The 27,973-nt window shown below is 51.0% G+C and overlaps 1 protein-coding gene and 1 non-coding gene across 2 annotated transcripts in view; one reads left to right on the top strand and one right to left on the bottom strand.

Annotated features, from left to right (window-relative positions):
• PADI4 (peptidyl arginine deiminase 4) overlaps nt 1–26,150 on the top strand; it is a 27,136-nt gene extending 986 nt beyond the window's left edge. The window contains exons 2-16 of the mRNA XM_006914309.2: nt 5,320–5,500; nt 7,640–7,706; nt 9,226–9,293; nt 10,489–10,606; nt 12,045–12,170; nt 13,707–13,885; nt 14,016–14,119; nt 15,073–15,184; nt 16,706–16,813; nt 21,164–21,318; nt 22,308–22,446; nt 22,673–22,775; nt 23,560–23,630; nt 23,897–24,037; nt 25,667–26,150. Of these exons, the coding sequence (XP_006914371.1) occupies nt 5,320–5,500; nt 7,640–7,706; nt 9,226–9,293; nt 10,489–10,606; nt 12,045–12,170; nt 13,707–13,885; nt 14,016–14,119; nt 15,073–15,184; nt 16,706–16,813; nt 21,164–21,318; nt 22,308–22,446; nt 22,673–22,775; nt 23,560–23,630; nt 23,897–24,037; nt 25,667–25,900 (1,906 nt within the window). The 3' untranslated portion in view covers nt 25,901–26,150. The remainder of the gene's footprint in view (nt 1–5,319; nt 5,501–7,639; nt 7,707–9,225; nt 9,294–10,488; nt 10,607–12,044; nt 12,171–13,706; nt 13,886–14,015; nt 14,120–15,072; nt 15,185–16,705; nt 16,814–21,163; nt 21,319–22,307; nt 22,447–22,672; nt 22,776–23,559; nt 23,631–23,896; nt 24,038–25,666) is intronic.
• Nucleotides 2,386–2,504, bottom strand: LOC112481856. The gene has a single exon (XR_003047061.1). It is a non-coding gene; the product is annotated as a 5S ribosomal RNA (ribosomal RNA).
• Nucleotides 26,151–27,973: the final 1,823 nt, after the last annotated feature.

The raw sequence follows: 27,973 nt of genomic DNA, 5'->3' as shown, positions 1-27,973 counted from the left end.
TGCCTGGGACATTTCCTTGAAAGTATCTCTTGCTGCCTGAACCTGGACAGCGTGAGAACAGCAGTAAATGTCTGGGTGGCTTCTCAGGACACAGAGGGGAGGCAGAAGATCGAGGGGTTGAGGAGTAAACGAAAAGGAGAGAGCCTATGTCATCCGACGGCTCCTTCATGGCATTGAGCCCTGCCATTCAACCCCCGAAGGTCTCACATTATATGGCTGACATTTACACCACACTTCCTACACATAACTCATTCAGCAGCCTTATGAGGAGTCAGAGCTGTTATTCCCGCTTTACAGAAGGAGAAACTGAGGTTCTGAGAGGTTAAGTAACCCACCTGAAGCCACACGGCTAGTAGGTGAAGGAGCCAGGATTCAAAGCCAGGTAGCCTGGCTCCAGGATCCCCCTGTTTCCCCTTCAGTCCCTGGAACAGCCCCTCCCATCACTTCTTACCTGCCCTTCACAGTGGTCCCCAGCCGGCACCTCTGTCCCATCTCCTGCACGACCACCATCTTCACTGCAGCCTGAATTCTCCTTCTGAAACGCAGCTAGAGCTGGCACCCTCTCCCAGCACATGCATGCCTCCACACCTTTGCTCAGGCTGTGTCCTCTGTCACTGGGCTAAGAGCCCCCGGGGTTTCGACAGACAAGGTCACAGAGGCAGGGACAGACCCCAGGGGCGTGGGCACTTATTCCAGAGCTGTTCTTACAAACTTCGCTTGTGATTTTCAGTCTGTGTTTGGAAAGTATTTCTTGCAACGAGAAATACGTTGATTATAGTCAAAATTCCGTAGACCTGAGACGAATATGGAAACCCATCGAAGGCTTTCTGTGATGCTAGTGCCTGGGGTCAGGGTGGTATCATGACCCCAGCTACCATGTGCCAGGCCCTTCCATCATGATTTCTAATCTTCACAGAAACCATGCAAGGTAAACGTTATCATCGTGCCCATTTTAGAGATGAGTAAACTGAGGCTTCAAGAGGTGAAAACACCTTTCCGAGGTCACACAAATTAAAGGTGGCAAAGCCAGGAGATCTGACTCTAGGCCCATCTGCCTCACTAGCTCACACTGCCTCCGAGGGCCGCGGAGTTGGCCTCGCTGGGCACAGCTGCTAGGTCCGTGGAGCTCATGCAGCTTCCACAGGGCTTGGGAAAGGTCCTGAACAGGTGCGGGGGTCTAGGAGGCTCTAAACACAGAAGACGGTGGGCGTTTCAAAGCCACCAGCCCTGGGCTTCTCCTCTTCCTCCAGTGTCTCCTTCTCAATGCAGACCCTCAGGGTGACCTTGGGGAGCATAGAGAAATCTGAGTGTCTCTGGGCCTCAGTTTACCACCTGTAAAGGGAGAAAATTAACATCCACCCTTCTGGGTTGTGGCGAGGATTGGATTATAAAACGCAGGCCATGAGGCCTGGAGATAGTGGCTGTAAAGCCCCGGCAGGCGGCCGACCCACCTGGCTGCACCCGAAGCCACAAGGGGCAGAGAGAGAGCCAAGGTGACAGTCCTCCCTGCCCTGCGGCCGTCCGTCCAGTGTCATCGCCTTTTCGGGCCTCAAGTAAGAAACCTGGGCGTCCCTCTATTCGGCCCAGCGAGTCTGTTCATTCTGGGATGACTCCATCCACTTCTGTGGCTTTTCCACCTAAGGAAGTAGCCATAGCGGATGCACCACCGTGGTGGAATGTTTTAGTTACTCTGCCCTGTGCATCATTTCACGGTTTCCTCGGATTCCAGTCAAATTCACGGTCATGCAACAAACTTGTCTCAGTGTCTTTGATAGCCGTAGTTCTCACACTCGAGTGTGCCTCAGAACCGCCTGGAGGATGTGTTTAAACACAGACCGCTGGGCCCCACGCCTCCAGTTTCCAATTCAGCAGGTCTGGGTGGGACCCGAGACTCTGCATCTCTAGCAAATTCCCAGGCGATTTTGGCGCTGCTGTTCTGAGCACCATACTTAGGGAACTGATGCAATGTAAATAACATCGGGCTGGGCCGCACGTGGACCGGGACCTGCCATTATCAGCCCTGTGACTTGGACACTGGGTCCCTGTGAGCCTCAGTTTTCCTCATCTGTAAAACAGGAATAACAATACCCCACCCACAGGATGATTGTGAAAATGAAGGCACGTCCTGCAGGTTTCGGCTTAATGAAAGTCGAGACGACCTGGGCACCCCCGTCAGGGCAGAAGGTGCCCAGCCCGAAATGTCATGGAGGCACCAAAATTCTAAATGCTCGATGCCTGGACAGAGAAGGAGGAGAAAAATGTGGCTACTGGTTGAGCTAATGTCTAATTTTTTTTTTTTTTAGGCGAGGCAACCTTTGGTTGACCTCACAGATTGCAAGGACCTTATCAGCTTACAATCCCTTATTTTTTAAATTTATTTTTGTATGTCTACAGCACCTGGTCTTCCTAAGTGATCTCCCATCCAAGTACTAGCCAGGCCCAACCCTGCTTAACTTCCGAGATCAGACAGGATCGGGCTTGTTCAGGGTGGCATGGCCGTAGACGGAGCAAATGTCTTGACTAGACTCCCCAGTGACGTTTTCTGCTTAAGATATGAAAAAACATTTTGATATTTTTTTGCCTTTTGCTATTCATACGTACATGATAAGTCAGAAATCGGCACAGCTTTTTCTTTAATCTATAAGAACCTGTCGCTTACTTTTTTTCTTATTTCTCATGAGGAAGCCGATTTTAGTTCCAGTGTTTCCTGATTATCTGCCACCTTTCTGGGACCCAGCCATCCCATCACTTGAGAGAGCAGGGTCTCGGCTCGGGCAGAATGAGGGAACTTCCGTGAAGGAAGTACAGAAAGGGAAGGTGTGTCAGTTTCCTGTTGCTACTATAAGAAATTACTACATACAGAATTGCTTAAAATAACACAAGCGCTATATCTCAATAACACTGGGGAGTAAATAATGCGAATGAATCATCTTACCATTCTGGAGATCGAAATTTCAAAAATGGGTCTCACGGGGCTAAAATGCATGGAACTAAAATGCAGGTGACAGCAGGACGGCGTTCCTCTCTGGAGGGTTCAGACAGAATCCATTCCTTGTCTTTTGCAGTTCCTAGAGGCCGCCTGCATTTCTTGGCTCATGGCCCCTTCCAGCAATTGCATCACTCTGGCCTCTGCTTCCATCATCCATTTATTCTCACTCTGACCTTCCTGCCTCCCCCTTATTAAAGCCCTTGTGGTTACATTGGACCCATCTGGATAATTCAGGATCATCTCCCCACCTCAAGATCCTTAACTTAACCATATTTGCAAATCTCTCTTTCCGTGCGAGGTCACGTATGCATAGGTTTTGGGGATTAGTTTGTAGTTATTTTCAGGGGACCATTATTATGCCTAAGAAGAAAGAGAAGGAATCTCATTTTGAGGAAGAAGTCCCTCTTGGCCGGGGTGATGGGGAAAGGACTCAGTGGGGGAGGTCCCACTGAGATGGTTCATTGGGGCTGAGTTGGATTAGTGACTTCTTAGATTGTGATCAAAGAATACGCCGCCAATAGTATGGTTGACCTATCCTTTACCATTGGTTGAAACTTGTTTTATGGTCAATTACATGGTTGCCTTTTTTTAGTGCTCAACGTGCACTTTGCTTGGGAAAATGCATATTCATTAGTTGCGGGGTACAGAATTTTATGTATGTCCAGTAAATCAAGCATGTTGTTACTAATTTTCTGTCTGCTTAATTGAGAAAGAAGAATTGAAATCTTCAACCATGATGGTGCATTTGTTAACTTTTCCCTATATTTCTATCAAAGTTTTACTTTATGTGTGTCGAAGCTATGCGATTAGGTCCATACAAATTTAGAGTATCTTCAAGGCGAGTTGAACTAAGCTTATACTGTTAGGTTGTGCTCCTCTCTGTTGCTAATAGAGTGGGTTTTTTTTTGTCTGATATTAATGTGCCAACCTCAGCTCTCTTTTAGTTAGTACTGGCTTAATGCATTTTTTAAAAATCTTTTCTGGATCTCTATATTTTAGATGTGTTGCTTATAAATAGCATATAGCTGAATTTTGTTTATTTCTCTAATCCAAAATTATCTTTTAAGTAGTAACATTAATCCATTCACATTTATTTCGTTTATATATTTGGATTTATTTTTACCATCTCATTTTTTATTTTTATTTGTTCGATTTTTGTTCTACGTTGTCTTTTGCTCTTTCACTGCCTTTTGAATGGACTTTTTCTGTTCTTTTTATTTAAAACTCCATTTCTATTATTCTTGTAAACACGTTTCAATTTTATCTATTAAACCTAGAATTAAACATTATATTAATTCCCTCTTCAAACAAGTATCTCAGGAGACTTCGACTCTCGTTGCTCTTCCAAATTTACATTCTGCTTTTTTATTCAATCCCACAGTTTTAATAATTTTAAATCTCTTTTATACAGACAAAATTTGTTTAGCTATACCAGAATATTTACCATTTTATTTGCTCACCATTCTTTCTTGCATCTCAGACCATGCTTCTGGCCTCAGATATCTTCTTCTTAAAGTATATCTCCAGAAATTGCTTTGGTGAAAGTGTGCTGGTCATAAAATGTTAATTTTTATTCATCTGAAAATGTCTCTATTAAAATACATTTTTGTCAGGTACACAATTCTAAGCTAATAGTTATTTTTTCATTATATTTTGAAGACATGATTCAACTGTCTTCTGGATTTCATTGTTGCTATTGAGAAGTTTGCTTCCAGGCTGATCGTTACTCTTTCATAGGTGATCTGACTTTTCTTTCTGGATACCTTTAAGATCTTCTCTTTGTCTTTGGTGTTCTTCATTTTAACCACTGTGGTGTGTGTGTATGTGTGTGTGTGTGTGTGCACACACGCACGTGCACTTGCCATGCGGAGAAGGGAGTCTTTGGAGATTTTTCTCACTTCTCATGATCTCAGCAATGCTTTTACAATAATATTTTAACCATGATCGAGTTGTTTTGTAAGATGAACACTCTCCAAAGAACTGGACTGCCATAATTTCAGAATCAGAAGTCTGTGTGATTCTTCGTATAAACACAACCCTGTGTGTGTGTGTGTGTGTGTGGAATGTAAACCTCTGGGTGTGCACACTGCTCTATGCATACATCCACGTGTGTGTGTCTTTGGTGTGCATGTCTCTGCAATTTTCCTAGTTCCAGTGTAAGCCGTCCAGGGCAGAGGACTTCCTGTTTCTCATGACCTCCTGACAACCTCCCACGGCCAGGGGTAGACTGGCTGCTATCCGGTGTTGACACATTTGCTGGGGAGAGCGGTAGTGGGCCGGCCCTGTCTCACTGTATGTCTCTCTCTCCTCTCCATCTGTGTCTTCCACAGCTCTGCCCCGCAGGGCTGCACATCCTTTGGTATCAATGCCTCCCCAGGAGTGGTTGTGGATGTTGCCCACAGACCTCCAACCAAGAAGAATCCCTCAGGTTTCTCCAAGTGGCCCCTGGACCCTGGGCTGGAGGTGAGCCTGAGGATGAGAGCTGCCAGCAGTAGCACAAATGACCAGAAGGTAAGTACAGCAGCTGTGGCATGGGAGGAAGACAGCAGGTCTCGGCAGGTCAGCCATCAAAGTCTGACCTGCACTGACTCACAGCCCCAACCCTGTCAGAGCCTTCTCTCTGGAAAAGCTCATGATGGCTCAGTCCAGACACAGTATCCTCATAGACAATATAGAGACCCCAGGGGTTTATGCAGGCCAGGGCTTTGATTAAATTCATTCATTCAGCAAATGTTTAATAATCACCTACTACATGCCAAGCACTGCAGGCAGTAGAGGTACAGAAATGAACAAGACAGGTAAGGTCACAGCCTTTATGGCACTTACAGCCTATGGGCGTCAGATACTATACAGGTAGACAATTACAGAGGGCGATGAGTGCTGTGAAGGCCACAGCCAGGCAGCCCTGGGAAACTGGTCCATGCCGGTGTATTTAGTTTCCCACGACTGCTGAAACAAATGATCACACACTATTGCCTTAAGATGACAGAAGTGTATTCTCTCGCAGTTCCGGAGGACAGAAGTCTGAAATTGAGGTATTGGCAGGGCCACGCTCCCTCCGGAGGATCTCAGGGAGAAATAGTTCTGCTCTTCCAGCTTCTGGGGGCTGTAGGCATTCTTAGACTTATGGCCTCATCACTCTAATCTCTGCCTCCGTGGTCACATTGCCGCTTCCTCTCAAATCTCTCTCTGCCTCACCCTGGTCATTAGATTTAAGGCCTGCCTGGATAATCCAGGAAAATCTCATCTCAAAATCCTTAACTAATTACATCTGCAAAGACCTCCCCCGCCCCCTGCCCCAATAAAGTCATATTTACAAGTTTCAGGGATCAGGATGTGGACATACCTTTTGGGGCACTGCCATTCACCACTGCAGCCCCTTTGACTGCCGATAGAATCAACAGGACCCCTTGGGGTTTGCATGGAGATGTGGGCCAATGACCAATTGTTCCCAGCAGAACAGGCCAAGCAGGCTCCTCCGTGAGACAGAGAGTTGTTGCCTTGTGGAGGAGCACAGAGCCTCGGTATCAGAGCAAGTTGGGGAGGGTACATCAGGGAACACTTCCTGGGAGAAGTGGCAAGCTGAAGGATAGTAAAGACGACCCACCAGGAGCGGGAAAGAGGAATGTAGGGGATGTGGCCTGCGCACACACTCGGGGTGAGGAGAGGGTGAGACTTGCGTTGGGGAAACTGGAGAAGATCTTTGCGGCAAGGAAAGAGGGTGAACAGAGAGTTGGGGGAGAGTGGGAGCCAGTATTAAGGAGTCTGGCATTAGGGACCTCATTTTGTGAAGGCAACAGGAAGCCAAAACCTTTCCTCCAAGGAGTAACAGGACTGCATCCGTGTGTGAGCCAGATCCCGCTGGATTGGATCCAGGCAGTGGACTGGAGGCAAATGCCGTGGGCCAGACACCACGAGACAGTGGCTGTGCCATTTCCCTGGATCCCCACTATCTACATAATCGATTCGGACACCTTGGTGGGAACCCTGAGGAGCTCCTTTTCTTCCGGTGGCAGCTCTTTGGTTTTGCTTTGGGGAACTCGCTTCCTCCATTTTGCTTGGAAGTGTCAATCCTGATGCTCCACCCTCCTCTGGCCGGAATGGGTCAATAAAATGCATTCTTCCCAGATTTTGAACTCTGGGCAATGGGGGTTGGTGCTTCTTAATCTCGACAGCCCCTGCCCTGAAGAGAGGACCATCTATCCAAAGCTCCTGCTCTCCAGATCCTCAGAGGGCTTGGGCTCCAGCCTTCCCAAGGTCTGGTTCTTCAGGTCTCCCCCATCCCGTCTGCTTGCCAGCGCCCGTTTCTGTGGCTTATAATCAGTGCTCCCCCTCTAATACCTCTTCCACCATGTCTCCGGCTGTTCCTCTTACAAGATCTACTTCATGTGTACCTCCCTGACACGCCCAGGCGGAGTAAGCTCTTCATTTCCGGGCTCCCATATGACCCTCTTCTATGCATCGCAATCATTTGAGTGTTTTGCTATCCCTTTGTTCCCACAAGTCAGGGTGCTCTTTAGAGACAGAGACCACTTCTTGCTCATACATGTCTCCTTAGCATCCTGTCCTGAGCTGGCATATAGCAGGAGTCCAGTTAGTGTTTGTTGAATGACTAAGAGAAGTCATTAGTGGTTTGCTGTTGTCCTATAGGTTCAGATTTCGTACTACGGACCCAAGACTGACCTGGTCCAAGCCCTGCTCTACCTCACTGGGGTGGGTAAGTGATGACCAGGATCCTGGAGCGGCACCCTCTCCTCCTCCAACACACACACAGCCCTGCAAGGCCTCTCTCCAGGAGAGACCATACTCTGGAGCTTAATTTAGACTGTACAGAGAAAAGGGACGATGTCTAGCCAGTCACACATATGGTAGTTCATAAATGTTCTCTCCCCCGTCAGTGAAACACAAAGAAATACAACTGGAGAGAGAGGGCGTTTGCAGGGAGCTTCGATCTCATCTTAATATTTTGTTTCTCAGCTTAGTAAGTAGTACATGGATTTTCAATATGTGAATCTTTATACCTTTTTAATACTTCAACTCCTTATAAGAAAAAGTATAATATAGACCAATGTTCCCCAAATTCCATTATTTACATCTCATCTTGACCGTTTTTGCCATTTCAGTGATCTACCCAGATTTATATTTATTTAATATTCTTTAAATACATTTTTAAACTTGACCTCATCTGGAACAATAGCATGATATTATTCTTATGTAAATATGCATTAAAAATATGAATAGCATGTGAAACCTTCGGGTTTTATTTCATTAATGAATTGCGTTCATTACTATACATTTATTTCATCAATACACATTTTTATAATAAATAAATGATACTACTATAGCACTAACTCCACACCAGGCACTGTGTGAAGACATTCCAGTTAAGCCTTCCAACAATCCAATGAAATTGGTACTATCAATATCCCATTTTACAGACGAAGAGACTGAGACACAGGAGGTAAACAGACTTGCCCAAGGTCACACAGCTGGTTAGTGAAGAAGCAGAGATGTCCTGTCCGCTCAGCTCTATGCTCTCTGGTCCAACACTAATCCCTGGATGTGGACGTGCTTAAAGTCATCCAGGTCAATCTCACACTGTGAGCTCACAAGGTCGCTTTACCACACTGTGGGCACAAGGATCTGTCACTGGAATGACAAGATAGTCATGAGTTCTGATGAGAGAAGAAGGAATTACAGACATACGCTCTCTCAGCCATGCCATTCGGACAGAGTGGGATCTATCCAGGGCCTCGAATTGTCTCCAGTGCAGTTGCAATATACATAATGAAGAGCCAGGTGGGGTTAGAGCAACCACTGTGTCCTCCACCCTATGGTCACTAGGGGCTGGAGTTGGGACCAGAGGCCTTTGTGAGCCTGGCAAGCTGTCTTATAGGGGCTTCACACCAAACATCCCATTGGGGTGCCTAGAAATTCTTTCTGCAACCCTCGAGGGTGGCCAGACATGCAGGATCTGGTTGGCATCACAGCCGTGGTGCATCCTACCTCCCAATGGGGAATAAGTGTGGTCCGAAGCCCCGGCTCTGCTGTCTGAATTTCAGACTTCTTCTTGGGGGACACAGGGGTGTCTTTGAACCTGCATCTCCTCTGAAGGGGAGGGAGAAAAGCCTGGGTGTAGATAGTCTCCTAGGAAAAGGATTATCCACTGGGACCAGGTTGAATGCCCCTAACTTGTACCCTTACCGACCTTCTTCTCTTACTCGGTGGGATTTCAGAAATCTCCTTGAGCACGGACATCACGCGTACTTCCAAAGCGAAGGCGACCAAAGCCAGGAAGGACCAGGTACTGCTCAAAATTGACTGATTCCCGAAACGCTCCCTGTTAACTCCGCTGGTTTCTCCTCTGGCGCCCCCTGGTGGTGGTGGGACGAATAGCGGTCTGTCTCACCTATCCCATGTTAACTTAAGATACAATTTGGGAAGAAAGAGAAAAAGGAAATGAAAATCACCATTACCATTTTGGTTTCCATATTTCCCATCTCTTACAAAACTAGAGTTTTACTGTTTGTGATTTCAGAGAATGTGATGCCCTACAAACTGGAAACTACAGTCACCCTGTTAATCCACAGCAGAGAGGAAATTTGTAGGCAGATCTTGACTCTGGCATGAAAATGCCCACCTCAGGCTTTAACAACTAGTGGGAGAGAATCCCATGATGTTGTCCATGTGGCGTGAATAATAGAGAAAGGAAGGAATGGCACAGAGCAGGGGAGAGAAGGAGCCAGGTGGGGACAAGGGATGTATGTTACGGAAGGAGAGGTGGAGGGCGTGTAGGTGATGAGTCGTCTTAACTGGGATCCATGGATGCAACTCAGGGTATCCCTGAAACCCCAAAGCTGCCTGCACAATTTGTTGCTGTGTGCACTTTCGGAGGACATGACCTTTCGAAACACTAAGATCCCTTTGTCAAATCAAAGCTGCAGGGAGAACTAAAGCTCTGACAGTGGAATTCATCTTAAATCCCACTCAACACACAGTCATTCCCCAGGGCAAATGCTGTCCTACAAACAGAAGACGTCATCCCTATTAGAGCCCCACCAAGAAGGGCTGCGTAATTTGCTTTCATCTTCGGACAGACAGTAACTGGCTGCTAAGAATAGTACCCATACTTTGGTGAGTGAGTAATTAAGAGTTCACATAAGAGATACTATTTAGATTAGAATCTTGGCACAAATATCTAGCTCAGTTTGCTTTGCCAATACAACAGTTTTTTTAAAGCTGTTAAAAATCAATTTTATCATCATGGGCTCTTTTTTTTCTTTTAAGTGGATAAATTACATTTTTGGTGAATTTGCTTATGACTTTTGGGGCAGGCAAAAATCCACTCTTGGAACCAAAGAATTACCTGACATGGGAGCAAGATGTATAAACTGCACGAGGCTATTGAGATGCTGGGGATGGGTGGCTATGCTTTCTCGGGAGCTGGAGGGACATACACAGGTTCCTAAGTGTGCTCCATCTCTGCTGGGTGTCCACAGAGGACCTGGACCTGGGGCCCTCGTGGGCAAGGTGCCATCCTGCTGGTGAACTGTGATAAAGACAATCTCAAGTCTTCTGCCATGGACTGCTTGGATAACAAGGTGCTTGACAGAGAAGGTAAAGACCCCCAAGAGCTAAGGGGACTAGAGCTTCATCTTTTTGTGAAGCTCTTTGTCCTGAGCCTTGTAATTGCCCTCTGAAATCAGGGCTATTGGAGGCGTGTTCTTCTTAGCATGTCCACTGTATAGGAGAAGGTATGGATAAGGGTCCAGAAAGGGCAAGTGACCTGCCCAAGGCCACACAGCAGCCAGAGAAGAACCAGGACCAACAATGAGTCCCAACGCCTCCCCCAGTTTCCACGCCCCAGCCCGCTGCCCACCCCAACCTTCTGCTCGTGGGTCCAACCTGGGGCCTGAAATATTTCAAAATGAAAGCCTGGCCACTGGCCCAAACAAGTCAGAGTAGCCCTGAGCCCCTGCCGGATGCTGGGCGCCGCCCTGACCACTTCAGAATTATTAATTCATCCAATCCTTCAGTCCAAGTCTCAGAAGTATGTGCTGTCCTCACCTCCACTTTACGGATAAGGGAACTGAGGCATAGGGAAGTTGAGCGATTTGTTCTCGGTCACACGGCTGGTCAGCTGAAAGCTCAGGAAGGCACACGAGGATGGTGGTGGGAGAAGAGTGTCTGCTGGCACACTTCTGAGGTGTGGTCGGGGTGGAAGACACATCGCCCACCTGCCCTGGAGGAGGGCGCTAAGGGGGTGAGGTCGGCCAGCCAGGGCAGTGGCCATGGCCTTCTCGGGGAGCTGCTAGGACAGCATAGACACAAATGCGTTTTGAAGTTGCATGTGGTTGGCCTGGCCCGATGCCAGGAGACAGCCGCTACACAGTGCCCGGCACGCAGTAATGATGGTGCAGCCGGGACCCTCGTGGGCACTCCCAGGATGCCGGGCATGTACTAAGTGCTTCGTACAGCTGACCTCACCCTTCCCTCCACCTGGGCACTACTCTCAGCCCCCAAGTCCACCCAGATCCAGGGTGCAAGCCCCGCTGACTCCAGTGTCCTTAGCCCCGGGTCCATTTTCAACCCCGTGACTATTGTCCAGCTTGGCTCTCCCCAGGCCGTTGTTGGCCACTATTGTAGTTGGTTCACAAATTTCACCTCTTGCTCAGGCCCAGGAGAGAAACCTTTCCACTCCTTCATTCCACAAATAGTTGTCCAGCACCTGCCAAGCGCTAGTCATTTTTCTAGGTGCTTCTAAGTACTGGGGACAGGGCAGCAAACAAGAGAAACGAGGTCCCTGCTTTGCATCCTCATGTAAGATGAGCTTACATCCTCAGCTCATCTTAGTGGGAGAAGACCATAAACTCGATTAGATTTAATTCTGAAAAACATTATCTAAATACTGGCAAGAGCATTAAGAAAAAAACACCAGGCAACATGATAAAGGTGGTCTGTGGGCGAGGCGGGCGTTCTGTGGGCGGGGCGGGCGTTCTGTGGGCGGGGCAGGGTCTCAGAGGCCAGCCTCTCAGGCCACACCTTCCCATTCCAGACCTGCAAGACATGTCCCTGGTGACCCTGAGCACGAAGACCCCCAGGGATTTCTTCACTAATCACCAGCTGGTGCTCCACGTGGCCAAGTCTGAGATGGACAAAGTCAGAGTGTTTCAAGCCAGTTGTGAGTTGTCCTTGGCTGTCATTCCAGTGTTCCCTTCCTGCCCCCTCAATGGGCACAGCCCTTTCACATCCCCTTTGATGAATAATTCCTGAGCACCTACTATGTGCCAGGTTCTAGGAACCGAGAAATAGAACGGTGAGCAAGAAGGATAACATCTCTGCCCACCGCCTCCTAGAAAGGGCACACAGACAAAATACAAACAGACTAACAAGATGATGTCTGGAGCTGGTGAGCCCCAACAAGGAGATAACTCCCCTCCCGGAGACTATTGTAATCTGTAATCATTCTTCGTGTGTCTCTTTTCTCTCTGTCTCTGTGTCACACACACACGCACGCATGCGCACACACACACACACACGCACACACACATGCAGAGGACTCCTGTTTAAGGAGATTTTTTGCTCTAAGCTGACTGTAGGTGTTATGTTATCATTTGTTCTCCAATACCCTGCTATCAAAGCCACCAGTAAGTTCTCAGCAGCTCACGAGCACCTGCTACTAAGGGAGCGCCGGGCTCAGTTCCGGGCGCAGAGCAGAGAGCGAAGACCATAACGAAGTCCCTGCCTTCGTGTTGTTTCGTCTCAGTGGTCCGGGGAGACGATGTGTGAAATAACTAAATAAAACACTCAGTGCATCAGAAGGGCTATGAGGAAGAAAGCAGCAGGGAAGGGGACGTGGATGAGGGGTGGAGTCAGGCAGTGTGGGGAAGGGTGGTCAGAGACAATGTCCCCCATAAAATATCATTTGAGCAGAAGGGGGTGTGGGAACAGCCTCAAGACACCCATGGTTAGGGAGCCGCAGGTGCAAAGGCCCTGAGGCAGGATCGTGAGTTTGAGGGATGCGGGGAGGTCAGTGCAGCTGGAGTGCGGTGTGGAAGGGTTTAGGTGGTAGGTGAGGGTGGCGAAGAAAGGGCAGAGGGTCAGGGGCCAGATCTGGCAGGCGTGGAATGACTGGCTTAGCCTGAGGGAGATGGGGGAAGCCGTCTGAGGGTTTTGTGCACAGGCGCAACTTGATCTGACTTACAACAAACCAACTCCTTGCGGAGGCATCACCTCTTCCAGGAAGCCTTCCCTGGCCCTCTGAGTTTTCCTCCATCACGATACTTAATACCTTCTATAATTGTGACTGTCTTTGCTCCTCCCTACTTACTCAGGAGACTGTGTGCTCCCTGGAGGCCAGCATAGTGACTGTCTCCCTAGGTGTCCCCTGAGAGCAGGTGCTCAGGAATGAATGGATGGATGAATGAATGAACAAATGATGAATGAACCATAACATATATTGGACTTCCTATAACGTTGAGAGTGGCTTAGGCACCCCCATCACTCCGCTCCTGGATCCCCAGCAGAGTAGCGGGGGGATGATGTCCCAGTTGAGGTTTTAGTCCCTTTCTCTTAAGGGGATGCCTCGACCAGATTTAGCTGTGAGGGGCCCTCAGGGGTGACAAGCGGTGGCCCTGGGAAAGCATCACAGCACCTGGAAGAAGACAGGGTCTCTAAGGTCGAGATGCGGACCTGAGCCTCCCCTGCTCTCTCCCAGGGGGCCAACAGCTCTCTGAGTGCAAAGCGATTCTGGGGCCCCAGCGGCCCTCTCACCTCCTGGAGCTCCCAGGTGGCCAGCACAGCACAGACTTCTACGTGGAGGGCCTTGCTTTCCCGGACGCCAACTTCTCAGGCCTCATTTCCCTCACCGTCTCCCTGCTGGACATGTCCAACCCGGTAGGCCAAGACGGCGGCAGAGGGGAGACCTGGGCTTCCAGGCAGGGGCCCAGTGGGGTGGGGGGGTGGAGGGCAGCAGGGGTTGGGCCTGGCTGCGGTAACAACCTCTCCCCTGCCCCTCTCCCTGCAGGAGCTCCCCAACACCCTGGTATTCCAAGACAGCGTGACCTTCCGTGTGGCTCCCTGGATCATGACCCCCAACACTCAGCCTGCACAGGAGGTGTATGTGTGCAGGTGAGGGGCCCTGGAGTGCTGGGGGACAGAGCATAGACACATCAGGAAGAGCCCTGGACCAGGAGCAGGAGCCTGGGGTTCTGGCCGCGGGCCTACCATAGCACTTGCTATGTGAATAGGGAAAAAGTAATCCCTGCTGTGACTTGCTGAGCGCTTGTGGCTTGTTTGGAGCCATTAAAAGGCAGGGGAAATTACTGTTGCTGTTTTTCTTGTGGCTGTCCTGCCCCGATGCAGGCCGAAGGCTGCTTTAGCTCCTGGGGGCCTCTAGAATTTGTTATAACTGCAAAGTGAGAGCTCTCCGTCCATGAGCCAGGCCTCCAGAGTTTCTCAGAGTGTGGCCCTTGGAATTTCTGCACCAGAAACCCCTAGGAACTCATCCAAAATGCATGTTCCTGGCCAACCCCTGACAGCTGGGTCTTGTCTCTGGGGATGGGTCCACCCGCGTTTTAACAAGCTGCTCTGGGGAGTGTGGGCATCCATCCCGCAGTCTAAGAGCCCCTGTTAGGTATGCAGGAGTCTCAGGGGCCCTTCCTCTCTCCTCTGATTGCTTCTGGGATAGAGAGGTGAGAGTGTAACCTGGTGATCAGCCCACTGGCTGGAAGCCAGAGAGGTCTGGGTTCAAATCCCAATACTGTCCTTAGATGCCACGACCTTGAGCACTGACCTCCCCACTCTATCTTCTTGGTAGAAGGAGATACCTGCTAGTTCTGCTCATAGATTGTCACGAGGGTTCAGTAAGATAACGCTCGCAAAAGGCTCGCAAGAGAGACATAATGAGCCAGCCATCTCCATTCAGGCCACAAGCAACTCCTGAGCACCCACTGTGTGCCCCCCAACCAGGCCTGAGTTCCTGTTCCACCCCAGGAACCCTGCAGGGTCCAGCTTGCTCCCGGGCCAAAGCCACTGGCCACTGACTCCAGAACACTAAAGAGCTTCTTTTCTGCTCTTTCTAGGATATTTGAAAATGAGGACTTTGTGAAGTCATTGACTGCTCTGACCAAGAAGGCCAACTGCAAGCTGACCATCTGCTCCCTGGAGGAGAGCATGGATGACCAGTGGATGCAAGTACGAGGCCCTGTGGGATGAGTAGGCTGGAGCACTCAGGATGAATGGCCCTGAGGTCAAGGGCCGCTGGGGGACCCAGGCTCCAGGGGGCTTGGCCTGTCGCCTCGCCGGCCACCCTTCCTTGGAGGGGCAGGGAGTTAGAAGCCTCTGAGGGTCCTCGCATAAGAGGGCTCATGCAGGTGTTTCAACTGGCATTTACTGCAGGCCGCTGTGTGCCTACCATAGTCACCAGGATGAAAACCACCTTCCTGCTTAAAAACTCTCAGGTGACCTCTAGAAATGATTCAAAGCTCAGGGGGCTGGAGCTCACCTGATCCCTCCAGTGGCCCTTCCTCCAAGCTGGCCTTCTGGGCTCTGCCACCAGACCAGGCCACACCCCTCCTTTTCCATGGCTCCCATCTCCTCCTCCTCGGCCTGCCTCCAGGGCTCTCCCAACCTGGCCGCCCCCGTCCCCCGGGGCCAGCCTGCCTCCACCCCAGCCACACTGTATCACCGTCTGTTTCCATACAGGCTCCCCCATTGTGCCGTGAGCTTCCTGAGGGCAGAGCCTGGTCTCATTCAGCTCAGCACCCCAGTGCTTGGCACTGGGCAGTGCCAGTGGGCAGTTGGTGAATTGAGCCGAACCTCCTTGCTATACCCTTGCTTTGCTCAGGACTCTGCCTTCCGTGCCATTCACTCTGCCCATGCTGTTCCTTCCGACAGCCCTCCCCATTCCCATCCCCCACGTCCGAATCATGCATGTCCAGTCTGAGCTCGAAGGCACCCCCTTCGTAAATGTCCCCAATCCCTCCAGTGAGAATTCATTCCTTTTTCTTCTAAGCCTCCATATAACACCCTCTCTCCCTTTCTCATCATCCCCTCTGTGTTAATCAGGCTGAACCATATGAAACGGCTGATCTGCCACCATTTTTGACCTATAAGAATGGCAATTTCATATGGTCCAGCCTGATGTGATTTATGTTCATCATCACATCTGCCTGCAGGAATACAGGCAGGATTTGCACCTGATTCACTCCTCAGCTTTCCCTGACTCTGCCCTATAAGCTAGGCCGGGGCCTAACCTGCCCCCCTGCAGGGGAAGGCCACGCCTACGCCTGGCCTCCAGACCTCAGCTCAGCAGTGCTTTGTTCACAAATCTTCTCTGAGCTCCTAGTCCCAGCAGGAGCCACCCATCTTTGTCCAGCAGACCCCTCGCCCCCTTTTATCACCTCCTAACATGCTAGTTCCCCAGCTCTGGGGATCTCTCACTAGGAGGACAGGGCCTGAGGCTGGCTCACCATGGGTCCGCAGCACCCGGAGCCCTCGCCAGGAATGGGAGTGAAGGGCACGCCAGAGTTTCACAGCACTTTAATAAGCTCTGCTTTCTCTGAGCCCCTCCTCTGGGGTCCAACATCACACACAAATTCGCCCTTGGCCACAAGGGGCAGAGAACGTGGATGGTTCCATGCCACCAATCCCTGCGCTGGATGCCAAGACCCAGGCGGCGTGGGTACCAGCCTCCCCTCCTCTCGCTCTGCCCAGGATGAAATAGAGATTGGCTATATCCAAGCCCCGCACAAGACAATGCCCGTCGTCTTTGACTCTCCAAGGAACAGAGGCCTGAAGGAGTTTCCCGTCAAATCTCTGCTGGTAGGTGCCGGTGGGGGCACCAGTGGTTGACACCCCCTTACCTTGAGGCCTCCTTCCTCATTGCCTATCTCCCCGCACCCCCCTTCCCTCCGCCGAGTGGCCCAGCTCCCAACAGTGCAATGTCTGCTCAAGCAGTGATCACACAGGTGGGCCATTATTTCTGTTATTACCATGGTGAGATCTAGCTCTTTCTTTCCCAAAGCCCTTTCCAGCTGTGAGCTCACCTTGTCCTCAAGATAATCCTCCGAGGACATAGGTCGGGCTTGGGCGTCCTTGTTCCACTGAAGATACTCTTGCTGCAAGGTGAGGGTGGGGCCTAGACCGGAAACTTCTCCAACGTTCAGCTGGAGGCTCTGTACTTTCAGCGGAGTCTGGCCTGCAGGGTCGGGAGGCGGTGCTCCGTCTGGGACATGAGGAGGGAGAGGTCCAGGATCAGAGTGGTCATTTCCTGAACGTGACTTCATCAGCCGAAGATTCTACATGCGTTTGGGGGTTAGGGCGGGAGTGACGTATTGTTAAGTTCTGCTCGACTAGCCTGGCAGTTTCCTGCAAACTCAGCATAGATTATAATATTACTTTTACTGAGCATGCATTCTGTGTCAGTCACTGTGCTAAATTCTTACGTGCACTGGCTCACTTAATTTCTCCGACAAATTTAATGTATATACTATCACTAGGCCCATTTTAGAGATGAAGAAACTGAGGTTCAAAGAGGTGAAGCAGCTTTCTGAAGGTCATGCACAAAGAGAAGGGAGAAGTCGGGATGCGAACCAGGCCAGTCTGGCTCCATGCTTTCCTAGAGAGAGCACAGGTGACAGCCCCTTGACTCCAGGCACCTTTTAGTGTGGGGTGCAAAGGTTGCTGTGGCGAATGGCTTTCCAGGAAGAAGCCTGCACCTCATGGGGAGGGGAGGCGGCCCATGGGAGGCTTTGAAAAGAAATCTGAGTTTAACTCAGCAACCTGTCTTAGTCTTTCTTACTGTCCTGAGTGGAGTGGTGCCGGTGAAAAGAATTTGTCGGGTTCTCGGTGTCTCTCTGCCATGGAATCGGGTTAATCTCGTTTCAGGAGCAATGGGATAAAGTAGCCAGGTGCCACTGAAACTTTGGCCCTTTTACTGGTTTCGGTCCTACTTTGTTCGCTTCCTACTTTGATGTTCCAAGTGTGACAAAGGCTAGGTTCTTTGACGTCATAGCCAAACCTCTAGAGGCCTGCAGGACAGAGGAACAGATAGACACCTCGGTACAGGTATCCTCACCTTTCCCACAAACAGCCTTGAATGGAGTTGGGCTGTGATGGCCTCTCAGCCAAGTATGTCTGTGGCATTCTGACTCAAATCACTCAGGGACGGAATTGGAATAAAAGTGACACTCAGCACAGGCAACGCCCCACCCATTCTCCAATGTCATTGTGGGCCACTTTCTCTGTCCCTCACCTGGCTCCAGCCCCACTGGCTTCTTGCTGTTCTTCAAATGCACCCAGCTTGCACTCACCTCCAGTGGCCTCTGCCTGCGATGCTCTTCCCAGTTCACGTGTCTGGCTTCTTCTCAATCTTCCGATTTGAGCTTCAGTGCTATCCTCCAAGAGGCCAATCTGACATGGAAGGACACCCCACCCCAGCCCCTGGCATTCTCGGCTACAGCACCCTGTTGGCTTCTTCTCAAGTGCTTTGCTATAAATCACTGACTACTCATTCACTTTTCATTGTCTGCCTCCCTGCAGAATGTAAGCACCGGAAAGGCAGAGCCTAAGGCCACGGAGCCCGTTCTTGTACCCCAGGTACTTAGCACACAGCGTGACACACACATACTTGGCCCGTAAGGCAGTGTCAGTAAATTAAACGCCACTGCCGTAAATGGAAAACCAGGAGCACTTACCGTAAATAGGAGGCGACCATGACGTTAAACAGAATGAACGCAAAAGAATGCCAGCTTGATACCAGTGACAGCAAAACCCTGAGCCACAGTTTCGCTCTCTGTTGTTAAATGGGACGTTAGCAGGTGTTAAGGGATGATTCGTGCCACTCTGGGACTTTAATCTTTGACAAACCAGAGAGTGGAGGACACCTGAAATGGCAACACCTTTCCGAGTCTGTGCCAGAAGCTGTAGCAAGTGGCACCGGTGAGCCTCCCCTGCATGTACCACTCTTGGGGGACGACTTCTGCAGACAGTGGACACCCCTTTGTTTGCCTGCAGAAATCCGAGCCTGCAGCCTATGGAACTACTCCTCTCTCATGCTGACAGCCACGATAGTGACTTGGATAAAGCTGTCATTCATTCATCCTACATCCTTTGAGCATGTACTCTGCCTGGCCCTGTTCTAGGCACTTGGAATACATCAGTGTGCGAAGCCGAGGCCCCCCCCCCCACTCCTCATGGAGGTGACATTCTAGGCGGGAGCATGCTTCAGGGAATAGCAAGGAGGCCAGGAGGGGTAGGACAAAGCGAGCAAGCAGAAGAGGCAGTCAGAGAGCAGGTGGGAATGGGGTGTGGAGGGAGGACAGGTCCCATGGACTTGTTGGCCATTTTAAGGCCATTTGTTTAGAATCGGAGAAACTGCGGAATTATTGCAGGGTCTTAAAAAGAGGGAGATTATGACTTGGTTGATGTATCAAAGGGAACCTCAGCTGCACGTCAAGAACAGATGGCAAGGACCAAGGGCAGGAGCAGGGAGAGTGGGAAGGAGGCCGATACAGTAACCAGCTGAAGGGGGCGCAGACCCGGGGAGCAGGGGAGGGGGTGAGCAGTGACCAGATTCCAGATATGTTTTGAGGTCAGAGCCCACAGCATTTCCTGACTGATGATGTGAAGGAGAGGGGGCAAAGGTGACATCGGGCTTTGACCTTTGTGACAGGCAGGCGGAAGAGGGGTCAGCAGTTCCGTTCGGGGCAAGTGGGAGATATTTAGTCAACATCCATGCGGGGAATCGGGCAAGCAGTGGACCCGTGCCTGGAGTCTGGGAGAGAAAAGCAGGCTGGAAATATAAACGTGAGGTTGTCAGCACGTGGGCGGCATTTCACGAGACTGGGCGAGAGCAGGTGCAGAAAGTGAGCGGAGGGAGTGGGGGTGACCCGCTGACTCAGATGCTGCTGGTGGGCAAGGAAGGTGAGGCCTGGGCATTGCCCGCTGGGTTTAGCTGTGTGATCACGAAGACCTCGATGAGAGCAAGTTTGATGGCAGAGTGAGGGCGGAAGTCAGGTTGGGATAGGTTTTCAGCAGAAAGGGAGGACGGGACTGGGAAAGAATGCATTTTAAATTAGTGGAATCACTGACCTTGAGACTACTCACCTCCTCGGCAAAATGCACCCAAGCTCACAATCTGGAATCTGCTTCCAGGGCGTCCGTGGCCCCCACGAAGCCCCAGGATGCAGACCATCGATTTGTAGAAAGCTAGAGCTAGCATGGTAGACTGAATGATGGCCCCTCAAATACGTCCACATCCTAATCCCCAGAACCTGATGCTGCAGGGGCTTTGCAGGTGTGACTGAATTAGAGGTCTTGAGGGGAGGCGATTATCTTGGATTATCTGGGGGGCGGGAGCTCTATGTAATCATAACACTCCTCATAAGAGGGAGGGATGGAGGTCAGGGTGACAGAAAACATGTGACGATGGAAACAGACATTGGAGTGATGCCCTTTGGAGATGAAGGAGGAGGCCACCAGCTGAGGTGGCCATAAGAAGCTGAAAAGGCCAGGAAATAGATTCTCTCCAGAAAGAACCAACCTGACCACACTTTGATCTTGGCCCAAAGGAACTGACCTCAGACTTCTGACCCTCCGAACTGTGGGAGAATTAATGTGTGTTGTTTTAAGCCACCAGATTTGTTACGGCAGCAGCAGGAAACTAATACAGGGGCTGAGAGGTGTGTCACCCACCTGGCCTTCTCACCGAGATCCCTGTGGAGAGGTCATAGCCATTCCAGAAGCTCGTTCTAGGCCCCCACTCAGGATGTGGACCAAGAAAGCTTGCTGTAGAGACAGCTCAAATCCTGGTCCTTCCACAAATTGGCTATGGGACCTGAAGAAGCCACACACCACTCTGAGCTTAGTAAATTCTCTGCAAAATGAAGATAAAAGGGATGTTTTACAGATTCATTATTATCGCCCAAGTTAAGGTTTATGAAGCAGCTGGAATGTATTAGAGACTCAAAAAATGCTGTCCCCTTTCTTGCCACTCGATTTGGCATTCCTTCACCATTCCACAAGTGATAATGGTACCTGCTGTGTGCCAGCCGCTGACAGGCACTGAATTCCTCCCTGTGACAGAATTACTCTTTAACCTTGGACCCCACCCTCTCTTCGCCAGGCAGGAAGTTCTCTCTCAGCATTCAGCATGTGCTTCTTCCTTCTCAGGGTCCAGAGTTTGGCTATGTGACTCGAGGGCCCCAAACAGGGGGTGTCACCGACCTTGACTCCTTTGGGAATCTGGAAGTGAGCCCCCCCGTCAAAGTTGGGAAGAAGAAGTACCCACTGGGCAGGATTCTCATTGGGAACAGCAGTTACCCCAGGTGAGGAGGGGAGGGGCGGAGAGGGGCGGCCAGGACCCAGGGAGGCTATGGAATAGCAGCAGAAGCCTTCCCTGCATAGTCCCAACCCAAGAGGGCTCCGCAAACTTTAGGGCACATGAGAGGAATCAATGCACAGGCCTAGGAATACAAGGCTTAGGATCTCAATAGACCCAAGTTCAACTTCCAGCTCTGCCACTTATATTCTTTTGGTCGTGAATATTTACTGAGCACCTGCTATGTGCCAGGCACTATGCTAGGAGCTGGGAAGGAATGCAGCCATAAACATGACAGACAAGTCCCTGCCGCTATTCCAGTGGGGGAGAAACATAATAGAAAAGTAAATAAATAAGATCATTTTGAATAGTAAAAAAGACAAAACAAGAGCATGGCAGAGAAGGAATGGGACCCGGGTTGGTCGGGGTGACTGAGGAAGGCATCTCTAGGGAGGGGGCTTTCGAGTTGAGGCCTGATGACGAGAAGGACGTGGCTGCGTGGAGATCTGAGGTAGAGGGCTCCTGGCAGATGAAGGAGCACGTGCAAAGGCCCTGAGGCAAGAATGAGCTTAGCATGTTCGAGAAGGTCAGAGCGGCTAAAACAGCTGGAGCAAGAGGAAGAGCAAAGAGCTCCATTGCAGAGGACCTTGGAGAACACTGAAGCTCAGAGGGCGATGGAATGTCCCCAGGGCCACACAGCTAACAAGAGATCACCAACCCAGCGTCTAGGCTGAGTCAACGGGCAGTGATTTCTGAGGCTAAGCTCTGATCCTATTTACCTCACTGACTCCATGCCTCAGTTTCTCCAATAAAAATGGGCTGAAAAATTCTTCGATTCCTCAGATATCAGGAGATATCATAAAGGCATCCCAGGCTCCGGATTCCCTTTCCTGGAGGAGCACCCTGACCCCTCGGCCAAGCCTCCAGTCCTGTTAGAGACCTCCGTGTCGCCCCCTCGCCCCCTCCCATAACACCCTTTTAATTCTGTGTGGGCAGGACTGACAGCCAGGAGATGCACCAGGCACTGCAGGACTTCCTCGCCGCCCAGCAGGTGCAGGCCCCTGTGAAACTCTACTCCGACTGGTTGTTTGTGGGCCACGTGGACGAGTTCCTGAGCTTCGTTCCAGCACACAAGGTACAGTGCTGGGGCTGTCCCTGGGTTCCCCAGCCCAGCTCTGTGCTTCGTACTCTGCCTAGGAGGACTGAGCTGGCATGCCTGACTCTATTTTTCCCTGCCTGGCAGGAGGGGGCATGGAGGAGGTGCCAGCCTGGGTCCAAGCCCCTGCACCCTCCTCCACCAAGCCCTCCTCCTTGGGAGCCTGGGCAAAACTGACCTCTGACCCCAGTGATTCTGCCTCCAGGGCTTCCGGCTGCTTCTGGCCAGCCCCAGGTCCTGCTTCAAACTGTTCCAGGAGCAGCTGAATGAGGGACACGGAGAGGCTCTGCTGTTCGAAGGGGTCAAGAGTAAGTTAGTCATGCCTTGTTCTTCCATCCGGGCACCTTCCTCTGCCTTCATGTGGCTTCCCAGTGTCAGACAGAATCATTCAGCAATAGATATCTTTTGAGCACCTACTGTGAGCCCGGGGATGCTGTATGAACAGAGCTCCCTGTCCTGAGGGCTCACAGTCCAGAGCAACCGAGCCAAGAAAACAACTACAGCACAGGAGCTTTGGGAAAGTGTCTGGGAGGAGTTCAAGGAAGGCTTCTTGGAGGAGGCAAAGACCAAGCAGGAGCATGAGGATGAGCAGGAGCTGGTCAGGCAAATGGGGCGGTGGGACGAAAGAAAGATATTCCAGACCGTGAACGCAAATGCTCAGAGGCGGGAGGAAGGAAGATGTGTTCGAGGACCTGAAAAAAAAAGTTCAATCTGGCTGAAACGCAGAATAAAATATTAACTTTTTTCAGTGAAGTCCACAGACAGGGGCCAGAGTCAGAGGTGGAGAAGCCTCCGTGGCTGAGAGTTTTCACCTAATAATATCTGTGGTGACATCAGGCCTCTGTTTGCTCCTCAGTAAATGGAGACAAGAGACTTCAAAAGTGAGAGAAACACTTTTAATAAGAACTTACCCTGATCAAATACTTTATTAAAGGCGTTTGCCTCTCAGATGCTCACAACAAACCTGTGTTAGTTAGGAATTAAGGCTGCCCCCATTTCGTAGATGGAAAACTGGGTCTCCGCCGTATCCGCTGGCAAGGGGGAAACGGACCTCTGAATTCATCTGCATTTTGTTCTTTTTCTTCATGACAGAAAAAAAGCAGCAGAAAATAAAGGACATTCTGTCAAACAAGAAATTGAGAGACCATAACTCCTATGTGGAGGTACCAGCCTGGGTACCCAGGAGATGCCACAGCCCGGCAGAGCTGACACCCCCACCCCCAAAACCCCCTCCCCTGAGATTAGAGGCACAAGGCAGGGCCTTCCGTGGGCTGTGCTGGCTCCGTGGTGAATGGTCTTGGGAATTGGGTAACTGTGTGTGTGGAGAGCTCACCACCCCTATAGAAACACACACCCCGCCCCTGGCCTTCCCCCTGGAGCCCTGTCTGTGCTGACCCCTGCCATACCCACCGCCCTCCCTCTCACCCAGAGCTGCATCGATTGGAACCGGGAGGTGCTGAAGCGGGAGCTGGGCCTGACCGAGCAGGACATCGTGGACATCCCCCAGCTCTTCAAGCTCCATTCAGACTCCACAGGGACCCTCAAGGCGGAAGCCTTTTTCCCAAACATGGTGAGGAAGTGGCCTTCGGAGGTGGCCCACCTTGTTTCCAGTGGCCTCTGGCATCAGAGAGGCCAGCTGGGCTCTGGGTGCAGGTCCAGGATGCTTGGTTGTCTCCTCATTTGCATGGCCCCATCCGGGTTCCAGAGCCCCTGTGGGCATCTCACAGGCACTGCCTGGGAACCCCAGAGTCCCAGGGAACCCAGTTTGAAGGCCACCGTGCTCCCCCCTGAACTCCAGCAGGAGTGGGTGCCTGAGGGGCCCCAGTAGAAACGGGTGAAGTTGCTTCTTGACTTATGGGTATTCTCTGAAGAGATAGAGTAACAGGGCAGAGAAGTAAAAACATAGTAGATGACATAAGATGATGCTTGGGGTCACAGTTAAAAGTTCTCGGCAAAGCTGGGATCCCCTTCAAGTCCACCCTTTAAACAAGGGAATCCTGCCCAGCACCCACTGCCTGCCTCACCCCCTCAAAGAGGCCTTCCTGGACCACCCAGTCTGAGAAGGTGCCCTACTGTCAGGCCCTTCATGGAGCATGACTCGACCTGAGAGTGTCTTATTTGGTGCTTGTCTGCCCAGCTCCACTCCCACCTCACCTCACAGAGAAGCCCATTCGGGGCAGTGCAGCCTGGTGGTTAGAGCCTGGGCTCTGCAGCTGGACCCCTGGCTCTGAGCCCAGCTCTGAATCCCACCTCTTGCCGCTGTTGTGTTCTTGTGCCAGAGACCTTCCCTTTCTGTGCCTCATCTGTTAAGTGGGGGTGGCAATATTGTCTGACCCTCCTCTCACCCCCTGAATAAAACTCCTTGGCCCCAAGCATCCATTTCCTCGTCCATTTAGCCCAGCCGGGTTTCCCAGCTCAGGAGAAAAAGCTGATGCCGATGGCTGGGAGGTGAGGCATCTCGAACAAAGTAATCAGCATCGCTGAGGGCTGACTCTGCCTTCCCTGTTTGACTGATCGCCATAGGAGGCAGCCTGAACTTGAGCCATGACGATCTCTGGAGCCCGAAGTGGGAGGTGGGGGTGTGGGCATGGGCATGGAATAGGCAGAGAACAGACCACTCAGGGTGGGCTGCATCTATGCAAGGTACTTGTCTAAGGTCGCCCAGCTATTGAGTGGTAGACTTGATTGTGAAACCCACAGTGGCCTGGAGCCGAAATCCTGGTCCTTCCATCTCACCAGGCCACCTCCCAATATAATGGAGGAAATAGTCGTCTGCATAAGTCATAATATACAGAAAGTGCTACAAAAGTGGTCACTCATTCATCCATTCAACAGATGTTTATTAAGTGCCTACTATGTGTCAGGCACCGTGCTAGGAGCTATGGGAACATAGAGGAGGAATGACTGATTGCCACAGGTGGCTTCACACAGGGTGAGGACATTTGAGCTGGGCCCAATTAACAGAGTTTTCAAGAAGGTGGTGGGTGGGGAAGGAGCATGGACCCCAGAGTCTGACAGACTTGGGTGTAAATCCTAGACTCGCTGGGTGGCCTTAGGTAGCCCACTTTACCTGTGTGGGCCTCAGTTGCCTCATCTGTGCAGTAGGCTTTATTTCTGCAGGGCATGAGACAGAGGAGACACGCGGATAGCGATGCAGGCTGCACGCCGCCGCCCCTGACCTGGAGTCTCACCTCTGCAGGTGAACATGCTGGTGCTGGGGAAGTACCTGGGCATCCCCAAGCCCTTCGGGCCCATCGTCAACGGCCGCTGCTGCCTGGAGGAGAAGGTGCGGTCACTGCTGGAGCCGCTGGGCCTGCACTGCACCTTCATCGACGACTTCTACAGCTACCACCTTCGACACGGGGAGGTGCACTGTGGCACCAACGTGCGCCGCCAGCCCTTCCCCTTCAAGTGGTGGCACATGGTGCCCTGAGCCCATCCCTCCCTCCAGTGTCCTCTGCCTTGGGAAGCTCCTGGCCAGAGGCGCTGATCCCCTGCAGTGTAGCATAGCAAGAGTTCCTGGGGAAATTTTGGCTCCCCAGAGAGTGACCACTCTGGACAGCGGCTTGCTTCCTTCGCCTGTGTTCCCTCCGAAGATGCTACCATGGTCCTGGCTTTGCAGACTCAGTCGTGCTGTGAGAAGCTGCAATAAAGTTTTACGATCCCTTTGTACGGGAGGTGAAGCTGTCGCTCGTATTATTCATTCATGTATCCACTCGCTCATTGCCATGAATGTTATCCACTTGTAAGTGCCACCAGGATATGCTGAAGGCCAGTGTTCCTGTGTGTGCCTAAGAATTGTATCCCCGTTCATGTTGTCCTTTGAGAAAAAGGCAGCAGAGGGGTGATGCGAGAGCCTGTGGGGGACATAAGGATTTGACTGTTAGGTCAACATGCCCAGACATCAGTGAGCCCCCCTTGCCCCGCCCATCTGTCATCTCCAGTCCACCAGCTTGAAAGCCCTATAAAGTGGGCTCTCGTCCCTCTTATTTGCGGCTTGCCGTAGGCTACCTGTGGGGATGTGGTGCGTAACAGAAGCCACGGGGTTTTGTGGAATAAAGTCATTAGTCACCTCTGTGTCCTTTTTATATATTTTATGGTCCTGACAGAGGGACTTAGATTCCGCTATAAAAATTAAATGAGATGACTCAAGATCTTTAAAATCGAGGCCAGATTTTGCTTCCATAGGGTCTGAAATGCTCAGGAAACCCATGGCGACACCGTTTTCACAGTGGAGAGCTAGGAGTGAGGAAAAGATGGATGTGCGAAGCCTCTGCCTTTGCACTAAGGACAAAGGGCCTCATAAACCTGATGAAAAAGCACTTCTCTGGAGCAAAAGATGTGCAGTATTTCTTGTGGACCAGAAAGGGCGCCTTGAACAAGAGGAAGTTGGCATGAGGTCGTCCCAAAACCTGACCGATAGGGCTGCCTGGAGCAGCAACTGGCCTCAGACAGAAGCCAAATTTCCTTAGCTTCCTGGAGCTGCAGAAAGATTGACAGACAAGCTGGAGGCTAAAGCAGATCTTACATGGAGGTAAAAGCAAGTGAGCACCCCCAGCCATTCATGGGGGGTGGGGGGCATCTGTGAAGGAAGCAAGTGAGCCCCCCCAGCCATTCATGGGGGGTGGGGGCATCTGTGAAGGAACCAGGGAAGCCCCCATGGAGAAAGCACCAACTGTTAAGTCGTCCCAGCCCCACAGAGCCTGGGGCCACCTTGTGCCCTCAGAGCAAGAACTTCCTGCTCCCTCCCTCTCTTCCCTAACTCCCCACCCACCTCCCTCCCCCAGCTGTCACAGGTTAGTTTCTGAGGCCACTGTAACAAATTTCCATAAACTAAGTGGCTAAAAACAACAGAAATGTATCCTCTCGCAGTTCTGGAGGCCAGGAGTCTGCCGGAACTGGGCTGAAATCGAGGTGTCAGCAGGGTGATGTCTTTTCGGGGGGCTCCAGGGGAGAATCTGTTCCTGGCGTCTTCCATCTTCCGGTGGCTGCGGGTTTGCCTTGGCTGGTGGCCATATCGCTCCCATTGCTGCCCGCGTGGGCACATTGCTTCCTCCTCTGTGTGTGTCAAATCTCTGTCTCTTGCTAGGATACTTGTGGTTGCATATAGGGCCCACCCAGATAATCCAGGATAATCTCCCCATCTCGAAGACCCAGTCACACCTGTAAATTTGGTCATAGCTGCAAAGGCTCTTTCTAAATGAGATAACACAGATGGCAGATATTAGGACCTGATATCTTTGGGGGGTCATTACGCAACCCACTACAGGTCAGGGACCACCATTTGCCAGCTGCAGCAGGCAGAAGAGAGAGAAAGGAGTTGAGTGTCCCCTCTCCGAAGCTCTAAGCTTTTTGCCTCCATGCAACCCTAACGAAAAACTTAACTTTGTAAAACCAAGTTTTATAAACTTAACTTTATAAAACCGAGTTTGGAGGATTTCTTTGGTGTGGGGTTCAATTTTCGAACTTCTGAATTGGTGACTGGTTTCTGCCTGGTTTCTAGCAA

This window comes from Pteropus alecto, unplaced genomic scaffold (genome assembly GCF_000325575.1).
Source record: "Pteropus alecto unplaced genomic scaffold, ASM32557v1 scaffold125, whole genome shotgun sequence".
Classification (NCBI taxonomy): Eukaryota; Metazoa; Chordata; class Mammalia; order Chiroptera; family Pteropodidae; genus Pteropus; species Pteropus alecto.
Note: the sequence above shows the minus strand (reverse complement) of the source record. Positions and strands in the feature narration are given on the sequence as shown.